This window comes from Chelonoidis abingdonii, chromosome 11 (assembly GCF_003597395.2).
Source record: "Chelonoidis abingdonii isolate Lonesome George chromosome 11, CheloAbing_2.0, whole genome shotgun sequence".
NCBI lineage: Eukaryota > Metazoa > Chordata > Testudines > Testudinidae > Chelonoidis > Chelonoidis abingdonii.
In genome coordinates, this window is record NC_133779.1 from 48,764,633 (window position 1) to 48,781,278 (window position 16,646).

A 16,646-nucleotide genomic window follows, 5' to 3' on the forward strand; every position below is an offset into this window, starting at 1 on the left:
TCTCTTCTGCAGACTAAACAATCCCAGTTCCCTCAGCCTCTCCTCATAAGTCATGTGCTCCAGCCCCCTGATCATTTTTGTTGCCCTTCACTGGACTCTTCCCAATTTTTCTACATCCTTCTTGTAGTGTGGGGCCCAAAACTGGACACAGTATCCAGATGAGGCCTCACCAATGTCGAATAGAGGGGAATGATCACGTCCCTCGATCCGCTGGCATACCTCTGGGATGGGCACCTTTATGGTGGAGAGTCTCTGGTGTGTCCGGAGATGAGAAGCTACTTCTGTCTGGGGCCAGAGGAAATAGTTTCTCAGCGCGAAGGCTCAGGGTCTGCAATACCCCAGGCCTTTCAGGATCTACTCATCCACCCACAGGGTGGGGAAGCTTTCACCCAGAGCTTGAATGCTTGTTGGGCATCCATCCTGAGACACGCGTCCCCACCAGGAGCTCAGTGCCTGGGTAGTGCCAGGCAGGAGGTGGGAACCAGCTGCGGCAGCAGCCAAATGGCCAGAGTGCCGTGGTGTCACTGGGTGGATTTGATCCTCCACAGCATGAAGGGAGGAAACTATGGTGTCCTGGTGGGAAACTGACATGTGGTGATGCTCGACAGGGCAGAGCAGCGCAGGCCTGGCTCAGCCTTTCCAAGGGGAGGTTACAGAACAACACAGCACCCTCCCAATGAGCTCTAGCACTGAGGTCCTGAATGAGGTGGGTCATTAAAGATCCCTCAGCACTTCCTGGCTTTGGGAGGAAGCATGGCCTTGTGATTAAGGTACCAGACTGGGATTCAGCAGGTCTGGGTTCAGTTCCTAGCATTGGCTCTGACCTTGGGGAAGTCTCTTGTCTGCTTGGTGCCTCAGTTTCCCCTCCATCCTCTGTTTAGACCCTGAGCTCTTCAGGGCAGGGACTGTCTGTGTACATACAGCACCCACTGTAATGGAGTCCTGGGATCAGATCCCATTATATAAATAAGATGACTGTTAACCTCTTGGATCCTGGCTAAATTCCACTTCTATTTGCTACATTCTGTCTCCTTGCAGTTTCAGCTGAACATGATTTTTCTTCAACCCTAGCCCTGAAGCAGTGTTGCACTGTGTTTCTCTGCACGGTTAAAGTTGCTGCATCTTGCCCCAGAGGTGGCTGCATTTCAGTGGTGGACAAAGTATACAACAATAACACACTTTCACTTGTGGCTATCCATGTGCTTTAGAACCCTGGATACGTTGTTACCCTATTTTACTAGTTGGAGACACAAGGGGGCTCACAGCCCCTGATCTGACCATTAGTCAAAGCTCCCTCCCAGAGCCAGGAAGAGAACCCAAGAGTCCTGACTCCCAGAATTGTGTTCTACGCTTTCTAGACAGCACTCCAGGCTGGGACTAGAACCTAGCAGTCCTGCTCTAACCACTAGGCAATAATGCCAGCTCAACCCTTATCTCAGAGGGGTTTTAATGAGGCCCTTAAAGCGGGCTGAGACCCCGGAATGGGGCAGTGCTGTTACTTTGGTGTCCGGTCTAAACTCTCCTCTCCTTCTCTTCCAGCCTGCAATGTCACCATTCACAACCGCTGCAAGGACACTCTGCCCAACTGCACCAAGGTCAAGCAGAAGGTGAGCAGCCTGTGGGGCTGGGGAGGGGGTGGGGGGTCCCCACCTCTCTTGAGCACTGAGTGAGTAAATGAAATTAATAGGCAGCAGGTTTAAAACAAACAAAAGTAAGTATTTCTTCACACAATGCACAGTCAACCTGTGGAACTCCTTGCCAGAGGATGTTGTGAAGACCAAGACTATAACAGGGTTCAAAAAAGAGCTAGATAAGTTCATGGAGGATAGGTGCATCAATGGCTATTAGCCAGGATGGGCAGGGATGGTGTCCCTAGCCTCTGTTGGCCAGAAGCTGGGAATAGGCAACAGGGTCTGGATCACTTGATGATCACCTGTTCTGTTCATTCCCTCTGGGGCACCTGGCACTGGCCACTGTTAGAAGACAGGATACTGAGCTAGATGGACCTTTGGTCTGACCCAGTAGGGCCATTCTTATGTTCTTTGGGAGCTGTTCACCACCAGATCACCAGCTCCAGTCTGCCTTAGTAGTTCCCTTTTGTGCAAGGAGCTTGGATGATTGTCCGAATCAGCTTGGAAGCGGGCAAGGTGGAGGGTCTTAGGTAGGGGGCGCTCTGTGGTGGAAGCTCATCACATATGCTCACCCCATTGCACCCACTGTGAAATCAATGGGACAGAGGTGCCTAAATACCTTTAAACATTGGCGCTGGGGGATTCTCTAGAGTTCTGAGTGCAGCTTCTTTCAGCAGCACTAAACACAACCGCAAATTAGCTGGGGGGGGAAGCGTGTGTGCATGCACACGCCTGTTCTATCACCGGAATCTTGGTCCGATAACCTGGCTTATCATCTTTCACCCTCTGCCCTCAGCAACAGAAAGCCGCCCTGTTGAAGAACAACTCGGCACTGCAGAGTGTGTCCCTGCGGAACAAGAGTAAGTGAGCCAGAAATCCTGACCAGGAAGGAAGAGCCCCCTGAGGGGGCCGAGTGCCAGGGTGGCTGGTGAGGGCGGAGAGCGATTTGTTTCTATTAAAGGAATTAGATTAGTGGGCAGTGAGCGAGGTCTACTAGTTAGGGCAAGGGGGGGCCGGGACAGCATGGGGGCCGGGGGGTTAGAGCAGGTAGATGGGAGTCTGGACTCCTGTGTTTTATTCCCACTCTGGGAAGGACTGTGAGGTTTTCTGGGTCAGAACAAGGGGATCTGAGATAGGACCTGGAGGTTCTGTTCTCAGCTTTGGGAGAGGAAGGGGGGACAAGTGGTTGGAGCAGGGGACTGGGGGTCAGGACTCCTGGGTTCTACTCCTAGGTATGCTGCTGAAGAGAGCTGAGTCTATAGCACATGATAGCCCGGGGGGGCTGCAGTGCCAAAGCTGGAGGTGTTTCTTCATCCTCCCCTTACGTGAGCGGCCCATGTGGCATTCCTGTCCCTTTTAACTCTCCATCTCGAAGCAGCAGGATGGGGAGGGGCAGTCTAGGCTTCCAATCCTCAGGTTTGAAATCACTCGACTTCCCCCCCCAACCCCAGGTTCAGATTCTGGTTGGGCCATCCCAGACCTTTGTCTGCCCCAGGGAAATAAATTTGTTCCATGCACGTTACTCCATGGGCGTCTGCCAGGAGGGGTCCTTAAAGGTGGCCACGAAAGATCCTGTGGCCCTAGTGGCAGAGCTGGCCTTAGTCCCCTTGACCCGGACGTCCCACTGCAGCGTGCTGCATTCCAGTTGGCAGCTGCCCGCCCCAGAGGTGGCCGCATTCCAGCAACGCTATGTGTGTAGTTCGCAAAGTGCTCTGGGCCATCCGGAGAGGAAGCTGCCACGGCTGCTATTGATCAGAATCTGAGCAGGGGAAAGCGATAACCCCGTGGTTGTCTCATGAACAGGGTGGTGGTCAAGCCCCGGGTTGAGCATTAGCCCTTCAGGACACTGACCCGACGTGGCTTCACTGCCCGGTTTGCAGAGCTGAGGTGCCCGTGACACGCACACAGTGTTCGGCTGCATAGGGATGGAGAGTAACATCGAAAAGAGCTGAATGCTTTTCTTTAAATCAGTGGATACCTCCTTGCAGCACCGGTAGCCCCATTGCAGAGGGGGCGCAGCAGAGTTAGAGGGGCTGCGGGAAAAGTGACAGGAACCTGGCATGAGGCTGGGATCACTTCACTGGGGTGGAAGGGGGCAGGTTATAAAGGAGGACGAAAAGCAGATGGGTTAGGGAAGGTGCATCAGGAGCTTGCGTTCAGCCTGCCTCTTCCCAGGCACAAGGGGCGTTTGGTGAAATGAAAAGGGGGTTCCTGTTTTCAACCGGGGTGTGGTCCTGGGTGGTACCCCCTGGCCTGAGCTCGGCAGCAGGTCCCGGCAGATGGTGGGTTGGTCGCTTGTGGCCCTGAAATCTAGGAGAGGGAAACTCTGACACCGCCTCTGTCTTTAAATGTAGTGGCTGACCGTGCAGCAGCGTTGGGCCCATCTCCCAGAGAAGAGGAGGAGCTGTGGCAGAAGATGCCCCTCTGAATTGCCCCCTACCCAAGCCTCAGGGCTGGTCTAGTGGGGTTTGCGGTGCTCTTTGCCCCTCCTGGGCAAAGGGAGGGGTGTCTACTGAATGCCCTGTGGGGAGGGGCAGAGCTGAAATGTCTGGCTTCTACCCCCCGATTGACCCCAGTAACTGCCCTGGGCCTGCAGGGTGCCTGCCCCCTGTGGGTCTCCTCCCATGGCCCCCCCCCACCTCCAAGGGCTGCATGGAGCTGCTAACATAGCCCGGGTGCGCTGCGGAGATGGGGCTATGCTGCTCCCTCCTGGCGTGACATGGATACTGCACCCTGAGGCCGTGGAGATGGGTTTCTCCCCAGGAGAGAGGACTTCCACCCTGCCTAAGATGTAGATCCATTCTTGAATGATCTGCTGCGATTACATCCAGGCTCCCCTGCAGGCACCTGTGGAGAATGCCAGTGGATTGTTTCTCCGAGGCAGGGGGGCTGTGAAGTTCCCAGGGTCTGCAGCACTCGGAGCTGGCTCTCGACTCCACCAGACGTTAATCGTCCCAAGGAGGGTTCGGTCGCCCCCAGGCTGCACTCTATGCCAGTGGAGCTGCCCGCCGGACAGTTAAACCCATTCACGCCAGCTGGGGTGCTGGCCCCTCAGTGCCACGCACAGAGGGTGAAATCCTGGCCTGTATTTAATCGGTAGCACCACTCCCACTGACTTCACTGGGCCAGACTGTCCCACACACCCCAAGGCTCTGAGACATTCACGTGTGTGCTGCGTATCCTATGGAACAGGCTCTGAATCCCTGCCCCGGTCTTTTACCCGCACAAAATTCTCTGTTACTCATATGCTCAACGGCACCCACCTTTACCCAGTTCCTAGGACTCCAGGCGAAAAACACCTAACTTTATCCCTCCGTGGGCTCTGGGCTCTACTTCTCTGTGGGCTCTGGGCAAACCCCCTTTCGCTGTGGACTCGGGGCAAAATCTTTTGTGGGTTTACGAGGTCTTTTACCAGTGAAAGAGCCTTACACAATAATATCCTACATCACCTCTATTTATTAGCAATCACCAAAACCAGACGGCACATGCTACACAGACAGTGCTCACTGCCCCCAATAAGACAGATGAACTTTTCTTCATGGCCAGTCAGGATCCAGTCATCTGAGTGACTCCAGTCTCTGCCCGACATCATTGGCAGAGTGTTGAGGTCTGGCCGCTCTGATCTGTGGGGCTGTGTCCTGGAGCTGGTACCCAAAGAACTTCCTTTTGGACCCATTTATATAGTGAAATTTGAGTCTTTTTTTAGCCGTACCTTAACCAATCCTAACATAGCACAACAAAATTCGTTAACCAATCCTACCCCCCCACTTTAATTAATTTACACCTACCAAAATTAATTCTATAACGGACAGAAACAATCAAAGAAGACGACAGAACCCATGCAGCTAAACAATAGGAAGTGGGGACCATAAAGACAAAAAAAATAAAATAAAAATGAGGATTTCACAACCACAACCCTTGAGAAGTGATTTCTTGACAGACAGATGCTGTCAAACTACATTATCTTTAACCATCTTAACATCTGGTTCTTTACCTGGTGACAGTGGGGGCCATTAGGACGAGGTCTCCTCCTCAACAGCCTGATGTTACTGTGTTTTAATGTAATGTAGATGGAGTGTGAGGATGTGACTCCTGCTAACGGCTGCTGCTCGGCTGCTCTTTTAATCTGGCTGCAGACAAAGGCTTTAGGCCTTACAATGTGGCTGCAGACGAAGGCCTGATCCTTAGCAGCTGAGCTGCCTGCCTGTACCAGGAACAGGCGGTGAAGATGGCCTGGTGGTTAGAGACTAACCTGGGACTCGTTAGGCCACGGTTCAATTCCTGGCTGTGCCGGAGACTCTGAGCTTAGGCTAGTAACCGAGGGCCAGATTTCTGAGTGTATTTAGGTGCTGAACTCCTATGGACGTTACTGTTAAAAGTCAGGGGCCTGACTCTCCCCGCCTCAGTCCCCTGGCTGTGCAGTGAGGATCCTGGGACAGGACTGATGCTCAGGCCCTATGGTGATGGGGGGCCAGATACACACCATGGATGGATAGGGCAAAGCAGAGGCCTTGAGCTTGTGCCAAGCTGGGACCCCAAATGTTCTTTCTTTCTGGTTTTCCTCTCCCTCCCCCAGCCACCTGCTCTAACCACTAGTCCCCACACCCTTCCCCAGAGCAGGGGAGTGCTTGCCCACTGGGCATGGCTTCAGGGAACCACAGGCTGCACTGGACAGGGTTGGGTCCCTAGTATGGATGCTGCCCCCAAGTATTTACTGCGGCAGATGCGTTGGCCGGGTCCTGCACGGCAGGAACTCACGTTCTGTGGTCTGGTTCTTGACGCCTTGGTGTGGCCCATGCTGTTCGTCGGCACCGTGAGACTCTAACTGGTCAGGCTGCGCTGCGGTGGGCTCGCCAATGGGACCCACCCTCCCCTGGTGCCCCAGCTCATGGCGCCTGTTTGCTACCTCTCTTTGCAGCGACCACAAGGGAGCGTCCCAACTCGGCCATTTACCCCTCCGAGAGCTTCCGCCAGAGCCTGCTGGGCTCCCGTCGGGGGCGGCCCACCCTGTCCCTCTCCAAAAGCGTCTCCACCACCAACATCGCAGGGTAAGTGCCGGGGCAAGTGGGGTCTAGTGGTTGGAGCATGGGACCAGGAATCAAGACTCCTGGGTTCTTTTCTCAGCTGTGAGTGGGGAGTGGGGTCTAGTGATCAGAGCAAGGGGGCTGGGAGACAGGACTCCTGGGTTCCATTCCCAGCTTAGCCACTGGCTCTCCCCATCTGCCCGTCCCCTCCTAGTGCCTGCGTTCCCAGCTGTGGGAAATTGACTGTCTGTCTGATGATGGCTGGTGCGGCACGTGGCCAGGAGCTGCAGTGTTTTCACTTCTCTGACCCTTGATTCTCTCTCCAGGAACTTCAATGACGAGTCGCCCCTGGGTCTCCGGCGCATCCTGTCCCAGTCCACCGACTCCCTCAATATGCGCAACCGGACGCTGTCGGTGGAGTCGCTGATAGACGAAGGTGCGAGCGCTCTGCCAGGCTCCCTTGGGGTCTGGGAGGGGCACATCGGGGTGACGCTCGAATCTGTCTTGGGTTGGGCAGTGACCAGAAATGGGCACCGGCTCACCGTTGGTGGGAGACCTGAGGACGGCCCTTGGCACTGCCAGGGGGGCGGGTCATTGGTGCTGGGGTGAAGGGGGAAACTTCCCTCTGGACTTCTCACAGGCTCGTATGGTCTGCTTCCTCCACACCCCCCTGCCTTCTCAGGGTATAACAGAACATAGCCTGTGGCTCTCCTCCCCCCCAGTTCTGACACGACACCCCAATGTGCTGGCGCCAGCTGGGTGGGAGCATTGCCCTGTCCCTGCTCTCCTGTACACGCACCCCCTGGTTGGGGTGGGGGAACTTCACCCCTCTGGCCGGGCTCCCCTTGACTGGCCATTCTCCCCCGCCCCAGGGGCCGAAGTCATCTACAACCAGCTGATGAGCACCTTCGAGACGGACGAGCAGGACTTTGCAGCCGACTCCTGGAGCCTGGCGGTCGACAACAACTACCTGCAGCAGCACAAGAAGGAGGTGATGAAGCGCCAGGACGTCATCTACGGTGAGCCCTAACCCCCTGCACGCTGCTGGGCCTGGCCAGGACTCGGCTCCGCACCCCGCCCTGCCCATTCCCATCCCAGGAGCACGGGGCTGGGACCCTTTATCTCTCCATCCCTGCTCGGGGAGGGGCTGAGCAGATGGCTGTGTGCAGGCCAGGACTCCTGGGTTCTATCCTTGCCTCCCGTTCTCCGTGTCTCGAAGGCGAGTGGCTCGCAGGGGATAAAGCCCCCATCCCTGCCGCCAGGAGCTCACAATGCAGAGGCCTGATTCCCGCTTACTCGCAATGTGGGCGCAAGACCCAGCCAAGCTGGGATGACAGTGATTTTAACCCTACCTTGGGCTCAGCTACGGGGCTGGGCGAGGATGGATTCAGCCCTGTGGGTTGTTACAAAGCAGCTGATTCACTGGGGCGTCCCAGCCCCAGAACCAGGGAGCTGCAGGGTTGAGCGCGCTAGTGCCCAGGGCTGGAGCTGAGGAGCCAGGAGCTAGGGGCTGGGTTGGAGTCTGGTCCTCTGTGGGCACATAGCGCTGCCTTGGGGCGCCCAGCCCTGCCCCGGGGGGCTGCCTTGGGGTTCCTGGCTCTGCCTCTCATCTCCCCATCTCGTGTACCTCCCCAGAGCTGATCCAGACTGAGATACATCACGTCCGCACCCTGAAGATCATGACCAACATGTTCCGCAAGGGGATGCTGGAGGACCTGCAGATGGACCCGGCCCTGGTGCAGAGCATGTTCCCCTGCGTGGACGAGCTGAGCGAGATCCACGACCGCTTCCTCATGCAGCTGCTGGAGCGGCGCAAGGAGTCTCTGGCCGCCGACAGCAACAAGAACTTCGTCATCCACCGCCTGGGGGACGTCTTGATCCAGCAGGTGGGAGGGGATGGGGCTCGCTCTGCCTGAATCTCCCAGCTGGGAGCTGTAGGCTGGGCAAAGGCTGGATGGGAGACACAGGGACACTGGAGCAGGGTGGGGTGCTCAGCAGGGGGCGCTCTCCCCTCTGAATCAGTGCTGACTGCAGTGCCCCAGCATGGGGGGCGTTGTGCTGCAGGGAGCGGGTTGGGGGGCTCAGCAGGGGGCACTCTCCCCTCTGCGTCAGTGGGGTGACTGCTGTGCTGTAGCACAACATTAGGGGGCGCATTGCTGCAGGGAATGTGTGGGTTTCAGCCGGGGGCACTGTTTGTACTGGTCAGTGCTGAATGCATTTCCCCAGCGTGATGCTAGGGGGCGCTGTGCTGCCAGGTTCAGGGCAGGGACCCAGCAGGGGGCGCTGTGCTGCAATAACGAGCTCGGGGCACAAGTCAGGATGTTAACACCACTAATTAACATTCTGCCTCCCTCGCACGCCCGCAACTCCCCGCAGTTCCCGGGGGCGGGGTGGGAGTAGGGGGGATCAATGCACATTCCCAGCTGTTGGAGTCGTTGCACTGCACAAGCAGCGGACGGCTCTCCTGCCCCCCAGAGACGGCTGCAGTTCTGCGGTGGCAGTGGGGGAAGTGGGCCCTGCATGTGCTGGTTCTGCCGGCTCTGTGCAGGAGCGCTCGGTGGCGATGCCTGACGATCTCCCTCTCCCCCTGCAGTTCTCCGGCCCCAGCGCCGAGCAGATGAAAAAGGCCTATGCGGAGTTCTGCAGCCGGCACAACAGGGCTGTGAAGCTCTACAAGGAGCTGCTTGCCCGGGACAAAAGGTTCCAGCAGTTCATCCGGGTGAGTCCGTGCCTGGCCTCCATCCGGAGCCACAGCGGGGTGTAGGCTGAGCACAGGAATTCAGGGCTTATTCCTGAGGGTTGGCCCCACATTGGCAAGCCAGGCTCCTGGAGCACCCAGGGGCCTGCAGAGGTGTGAGGCTGGCATGACTCTGTCCTGGGAGGAGCTATTGACCGGAGCGGGCGCTTGGAGGGGTCAGGAGATCTGCCTTCTGTTCTCGGCTCTGCTGCTGACCATGGCCAAGTCCCTTCCCCTCTTGTGTCTCAGTTTCCCCATCTGTATAGAGGCTCATAGACTTTAAGGTCAGGAGGGACCATTATGATCATCTCATGGAGCTTATCCTGCCTGTAGGGCAGTGTGCCATTGACTGAGCAGTGACCCAAGACTGGGGAGCCCCTGGGCTCTGAGCTGACATCTGACCCATGTCCCCATCTCCCCTCCCAACAGAGGCTGACCCGCTCCTCAGTGCTGCGCCGGCACGGGGTGCAGGAATGCATCCTGCTGGTCACCCAGAGGATCACCAAGTACCCCGTCCTCATCAACCGCATCCTGCAGAACTCCAAAGGTGAAGGGGCTCCTGGGAGGAGGGGCTGGGGGGGATTCAGGGGCATGGGCAGAGCTGGGGGTGTGGGGAACCTGGGGGGCCATGGAAGGGGGTTGAGGGGGCTACAGGTCGGGATGGAGGGATATGGGCAGAGCTGGGGGCGTGGGGAACCCAGGGTGGAAATAGAAGGGGATCGAGGGACACAGGCAGAGCTGGGGGCATGAGGAGTACACTGCCCTACCCTGCCCAGCCCAGCTCAGCTATTGAGGAAGGAGCCGCCCTGACTCCTGGCGCTGTCCCCTCTCTTCTCCAGGGAATGAGGTGGATCAGCAGGACCTGGGCACAGCCCTGACGCTGGTCAAGGACCTGATCTCGGCCATCGACCAGGAGGTGCACGAGTCCGAGAAGAACGCGCGGCTGCAGGAGATCTACGGGCGCGTGGATGGGCGGTCCAAGGCCATGCTGGAGTGGGAGGGCCGCAGCGGCTCCTTCTGCAAAGACGAGTTGCTGCGCCGGAAGCTGGTGCACGATGGGTGCCTGCTGTGGAAGACAGCGGCCGGGCGCTTCAAAGGTGCAGGCCGGGGGGAATCTCTGGGGGAACCCAGCTTAGGCTCAGTCCCCCATCCCCAGGCACCGCCACATGGCCTTCATTTTCCACCCCTCCCAAAGCCCAGCCTGAAGCCACGCCGGGCACCAGCCTCCACTTCCTCCCAGGTGTGGCTGCTCCCAGGGGTGTCCCTGCCCGCTCCTGGTTCCTTCTGCTGCCGGCGGAGGCTCCATCCCCCTCCCTTTGTGGCCTGGCTGAGGCTGCGTGAACCTGCCAGGCTGCAGCAGTTGATGGCAGGTTCCCATTGCCCGCAGGCCCCTCGCCTTGATGCCTTTGTGTCCTTCCTCTTACTCCCAGATGTCCTGGTGCTGCTGATGACCGACGTCCTCATCTTGCTCCAGGAGAAGGACCAGAAATTCACCTTCCCTGCCCTGGTGAGCTGCTGCTGATCTCTCAGGCTTCTCATCCTCTGCCACAGGGCCGGTCAGAAACAGCTGGACCTCCTGGCAAAAGGGGTGGCTTAGCTGGGGTCAGGGCACACGGCTAGGTGTCAGGACTCCTGGGTCCCATCTTACAGCAGGAGAGCCCCTTGCCTGAGCTCTCTGCCTCAGTTTCCCCAGCTGTAAACAAACCTGATATGATCCTGACCCACTCCTGCCAAGGGCCATTGGGAAGGTGAATTTATTGGGATCGGGAGTATCTCCAGTGGTAGGCGCTGTGTGAGTGAAGCGTTGTTAGCCGGCCTGGCTCGTAGCCCGGTGGTCTCTGCATCTGTTCTTTTGCTCTCTGTGTCACACTCTTGTGGCTATCGCTGTTGTTTATATGGTAGTGGAGGGGGCCCATTGCACCAAGAGCTGCACAAACCCAGCGAGAGACAGTCCCTGCCCCAAATCTACATGGAAAAGGCAAAGGCTGGGAGGGGGAACCGAGGCACGGCAGGGGTAGCGATTTGCTACCCAGCGGGTCAGCAGTGGAGCTGGGAACTGTCAATATCTGTAGTCCTGTCGGGTGCCTGACCCAATAAATGTGTTGCTCTGGTAGATTTGCTGCGCCTGACTTAGTAACCCACGGCTCTGTCTGCCCTGCAGTCTGGGCAGGCAGACCTGCCCGAGCTTTACCTGCACTAGCCTGGTGAAGACCAGCTGTGCCGCTGGCCCAGGACCCTGGGCACCTGCTCACATCGCCCCAGCTCCTGCGTCACCTTAGCCATGCTGGCATGGTAAACCTGCCTGTGTGCATTGCCCATTGGCCGGAGCCGGCGTTACGGTAGTGTCCAGGATCCCCAGTCCTGGACCGGGCCCCCATTGGGCCAGGACACAACAGAGTGCCCCAGAGTTTCCCATCTAAGTATGACAAGAGACAGCCGGTGGAGATGGGCAGACGGATGGGCTAGGAGATAAGGACTCTGCCAGTCCTTGCAGTCCTCTCTCTTCATGAACCGCTAGGATACCCCCATTCCCCTTCACCCTCCCTAATGGGCTGCCACCCCTCCCCACCCTGCAGGACAAGCCAGCGGTGATCTCGCTGCAGAACCTGATCGTCCGGGACATCGCCAACCAGGAGAAGGGCATGTTCCTGATCAGCGCCGCCCCGCCGGAGATGTATGAGGTCCATGCTGCCTCCCGTGACGACCGCAATACCTGGATGAAGATCATCCAGCAAACCGTCCGCCTGTGAGTGCCCCTGCCCCGCGGGAGGGGGAGAGGGAGAGGGAGAGACTCCGTCTGCCTCCGGTCCAGCACGGGGAGGATAAAAGCTTTACTACAGCTGCCAGCAAAGGGAGCTGCTTCTCCAGCTCGAGCGTCAGAAGCTGGGGCTTTTAGCACTGAAATTTCCAGGTTCTGGTTCCACTGTTGGCCCAAGTGGGGATGCCCCAGGCGGGGCTTGTGTTCTGGGGGAGCCTCCCTGCACTGGGGAAGGGGGTGAGCAGTGTGGAAGGGACAGGGAGGTGTCAAAGGTATGGGGTTGGGGCGTGCCTGGGACCTCTGGGGGGTTGGGGGGGAGGAGCGGATAAGCTATCAAACTGGTACTGGGTGGCCAGGGTGACCATCATGAGCAGCCAGTGGAGGGGTGAAGATGGCATCAGAGGGAATGGGGTGCCCATGGGGAAAAGGGGCGAGGAGGGGCAGCCATCCACATGGGGTGGGTGCCTAAGGAGGAGGGCACTGCTGGGGTGGATCTGTGGAGCATCTGGCTGGGCGGACGGAGCCAGCTCTGATTCCCCACCATCAGGGAGAGGGCTGCGAGCTGGACTGGGCACGAAAGGAGTCAGTCCCTGGCAGCCCAAGGGGAGAGCGACAGTGACCTCCCCCAGGGGCATGGGTGGAGCTCAGGCCCTCAGCGTCTGGTGGTGCTTTGGGATCCGCAGTTAGGGGAAGGGGCTGTGGGGTCTGGGGATTTCCAGCCTGTGGCACCAGCCCCTGACGTGGCCGATCTGCTCTAGGTGCCCCAGTCGTCACGATTTCCCCCTGATCGAGACTGAGAGTGAGGCCTCCCTGCGCAAGCTGAAAGGTAGGGGGTCACCCTTGCCTCTCAACCACCCCCTCCCCTTGTGTGTCCCCTTGGGTCCCATCTCAGCAGTCACTGCCAGTGAGCCCTGGCCCAGCAGTAACCTTGACCCACCACCCCCACCCCCTGGCCTAGGCTGCCCTGCCAGCCCCCGTCATTCATCCCCCTCCCTTCCCGTCTCCCCCAGACCAGATGGCACAGCGGGACCGGGAGATCACAGAGCTGCTGGAGGAGAAGGTGGGGCTGTTCGCGGAAATGCTCAGCCTGCAGAGCGGCTGTGAGGACCCCCCAGCCTGCCCGACTCCCCGCACCCTCTTCCAGGCCGAGTCATTGGACGGGCCCCGCGGAGAGAAGCTGCTCCACGACGCCATCCATGAAGGTACCCGATGCCACGGGACTAAACGCCCCCAGCTCTCAAAGTGCTTTTCCTCCTGCAGGGCTGGCCTGCCGGATCTCCTGCCATAGCAGATCAGACCCTGGGCCCATCTAGCCCGGTATCTGGTCTCACACATTGACAGCACCAGCTACTTCCGAGCAAGGGGCAAGGACTCCCTCTAGTGGACAGTTGTGGGATAACCTGCCCCCCAATTGGTCTCCTCCAAACCTCTAATAAGGATGAGTTTCAAGGCCGAAAGCAGGCAGATTTCCCCTTCCCAGTGTTGTCTCTTGTCAGGGAGAGAACAGCCAGTGCTAAGAGGGAGAGAGCGGCCAGAACTTGCAGTCTGCATAGACCAGACAGACACAGGGTGGTAAAGAGGCATTTGTATTAATTCCCCATTTTACGGATGGGGAAACTGAGGCACTGAGCCCGACAGTGACATGCCCATGGTCACGCAGGGGGTCAGTGACAGAGCTGGGAATTGAACCCAGGTGTCCTGAGTGCCAGTTAGTGCCCATCCTTTCTCTGTACCCCCCTAGCCCCATTGCTAGCAGACCCCAGGGCTGCAGGAGGATTCACAGTACAGAAAGATAGGGAATATCAGTGTCTTGTCAGCCTCAGTTCACCAGGCGTTTCTCCCCCAGTGGAGTGTTTGAAGGATTTCTTCGTGGGAGCCGCGAGGGACCGCGACCAGAACCACCCTGCTGATCCTGACAGTGGCTCCGGCTCCAGCTCCGACACCCCAAGTACGAGTTGAGACCTCCCTTCCGATTCCTCCCCTCCCTGTCGGGGGCACCGCATGGCGCAGTCTCACCGCAGGGCCTGATGCGGCCTGTGTGGACCCTGGAGCTGATCAGGGTGTTCTATTTGTGCCAGCTCCTTTTCTACTGTGTGTATCCTGCAACACAGGAGAGGCCTGTAGCGAGAGGGACAGGAATGAATCACAGGGCTGGGAAAACCTGCCTCGTAGTGAGACGCTTTGGGAGCTGCCCCTGCCCTTTGGGGGAAGCAAAATAGATGGAGGGCGACTGGTCCTATCCCAGGACCACCACCCAGGGGAAGGCGATTTGTGTGGGGGGAGAGGTGTCTAACCCAGCGGCCGATGGGTGGGAGCTGAAGGGAGACCTAGCTAGGAATGAAGCACAGCTTCTTAAGTGCAGGTCGTTAACCATTGTAACTCCATGCCTAGGGATGTTGGGGATTCTCCACCCCGGGACCGCGGCTACGCTAGAAAGGCTCGTCAGTATAGTTGTACTGGAGAGCTCCAATGGCCAACTCTCCTAGTGGGGGCGCAGCAAAAAGCGTACACCAGTTCCCTGAACTGTCGGCAAACGGGCTTTTTGTACCGGTGTAACTGTGTCTACACATGGGTCTGTTGCTGGCTCCGCTCTGGGTCAGGGATCACGCCTGGGACCGACAGCTCGGCCAGCGAAACCTGCAGTAGACGAGGCCTTAGGCTTTATGCCAAGACCGGGGCTCTCTTCCTGAAAGCGCCTCTCCAGCCCCACCAGATGCAGCCGTCGCTGGGTGAGGCTCTCGGCTGTGCAGGAGCTCAGAATGGCAGATCACAATGGTCCCTTTGGGCCTTGGAGCCCTTGTCCCCTACAGGGCTGCTTCCTAGCACAAGCTGCTGAAATTAGATGTAGCAAGGGCTGGGCCCCTCGGTGCCTCCTGTGTTGGTGACCCACAGGCAGATTTCAGCCCTGGAAGGGGCTAGCGCGGCCTCTCATCTGCTCGCTCTTTCCTCTGCAGATGGTGAGACCAGCAGCCTCAATGGCTCCCTGGAGTTCTGCAGGGCTGACTCCGACCAGCAGGTATGTCCCTTTCGGCCCCGGCAGGGAGCCAGTCCCAGTGGGGACGCCACGGCAGGGTCTGACAGCCAGCGCAGGGGGAAGCTGGGTTCCATTCCTGGTGCTGCCTGAGCCATGTGGCCCTGGTGTGCCTCAGTTTCCCCATCTGTAAAACAGGGATGGCGTGCTCCCTCCTGGGAATTGGGGAGGTGGCGGGGCTGTTGTGCTCATCTTAGGCCTGTCTGTAGAGCCCTTGGCCGGCGCATTACTGACACTGCCTCCATCCACATTGACATGCTGAGGACTGAACCGGCAACCTCCAGGCCTAAAAGCAGGAGCTGCTACAGCTTGAGCTACTGAGCCAGCCCTCCTGGCTTGGGCTGTAACAGATTCGTCACATAGGGGGGCCTGTAACACACACGCTTACTTTAGAGGTACCAGCTGGCTGTGGGGGGCTTCACATGGCTAATATCTGCCTTCTCTCTGTAGGATGGGAATGGTAACCAGCTGCAGCAGAAGGTATCCCATGAGGTAGGGGTGCTGGTGGCCTCTGGATGGGGTGGGATTTATACAACTGGAGGGAAGGGGTCATTAGGAGAGGGGACTCCTGGCTCTGCCACCTGCCCTCTTTGCCCTGTAACTTGGTGTGTGTTTTTCAAACAGCTGTGCTGAGTGTGGGGATTTGTGGGGAGGCAGTGTGTCCTAGTGGCTAGAGCCCTGGGTTCTATTCCGAACTCTGCCAGTGGCCTGCTGGGCCAGTCACTTGCCCTCTCTGTGTCTCAGTTTCCCCATCTGTAGAATGGGGATAATGATACTCAGCTCCTTTCTAAAGCCCCTTGACATCTATGGCTAGAAAGAGCTATTGATCTATGATTTACATGGATGTATTGCTCTCTTCCCTCCCCAGGAAGTGATTCACCGGCTCGTGGCACTCTACGCACTCCTCCATGGCCTGCAGGTCTGTACCATCAAACCTCCCTCCCATCTCACGTGCCCCCTGGCTGGGGGAACCCCGAGTTTTGCTCCCCACCAACTGTAGAGCAAGGTTGTGGTTCCCCTTGGTGGGTGAGGTGGGATCTGTCCTAGTGTGGCGCTCAGGCATGTCCCTATGGGTGGGGTGAGGTTCCCCTGTTGCTGCCTAGGTTTGTCATTGGGATGGAGGGAGTCACAGAGCGTTGATGTAGTATGGAGGGACGGGGTAGGGGGACCCCTGGGCAGGGGGTGAGATGGGAGGGGAAGTCCTGACGAGAGGGCTCTGAGAACCAAGTGTCAGGGATGGGGGTATGAGGGGGGAGAATCCCTGTGGTGGGGGGCATGGAGCCCGTGCAAACAAGGAGGCATTCCTAGGCCAAGGGGTGCAGAGCTGGGTGCAGGGGATGGGGTGGGAGGAGGCCCAGAGCCCAGGTGAAGGGGGCTGGCGGGAGGGGCACAGAGCCTGGGGACAGGGGCACAGCTGTCCCTGGGGTGCAGAGTACAGGGCCACCGGTACGAAATGAGCGCTAGA

At 58.2% G+C, this 16,646-nt stretch overlaps 1 protein-coding gene across 2 annotated transcripts in view; it reads left to right on the plus strand.

The window, feature by feature from the left end:
- The window catches only part of ARHGEF2 (Rho/Rac guanine nucleotide exchange factor 2), a 116,299-nt gene that overhangs the window by 95,569 nt on the left and 4,084 nt on the right, over window positions 1-16,646 (plus strand). For both annotated transcript variants that reach the window (XM_032792158.2, XM_032792161.2), the window contains 17 exons: window positions 1,540-1,607; window positions 2,428-2,491; window positions 6,550-6,679; window positions 6,982-7,091; window positions 7,528-7,674; window positions 8,291-8,541; window positions 9,249-9,374; window positions 9,822-9,939; window positions 10,232-10,489; window positions 10,823-10,899; window positions 11,969-12,138; window positions 12,909-12,976; window positions 13,161-13,352; window positions 13,997-14,098; window positions 15,105-15,166; window positions 15,632-15,673; window positions 16,050-16,100. In XM_032792158.2, coding sequence (XP_032648049.1) covers window positions 1,540-1,607; window positions 2,428-2,491; window positions 6,550-6,679; window positions 6,982-7,091; window positions 7,528-7,674; window positions 8,291-8,541; window positions 9,249-9,374; window positions 9,822-9,939; window positions 10,232-10,489; window positions 10,823-10,899; window positions 11,969-12,138; window positions 12,909-12,976; window positions 13,161-13,352; window positions 13,997-14,098; window positions 15,105-15,166; window positions 15,632-15,673; window positions 16,050-16,100 — 2,036 coding nt within the window. The remainder of the gene's footprint in view (window positions 1-1,539; window positions 1,608-2,427; window positions 2,492-6,549; window positions 6,680-6,981; window positions 7,092-7,527; window positions 7,675-8,290; window positions 8,542-9,248; window positions 9,375-9,821; window positions 9,940-10,231; window positions 10,490-10,822; window positions 10,900-11,968; window positions 12,139-12,908; window positions 12,977-13,160; window positions 13,353-13,996; window positions 14,099-15,104; window positions 15,167-15,631; window positions 15,674-16,049; window positions 16,101-16,646) is intronic.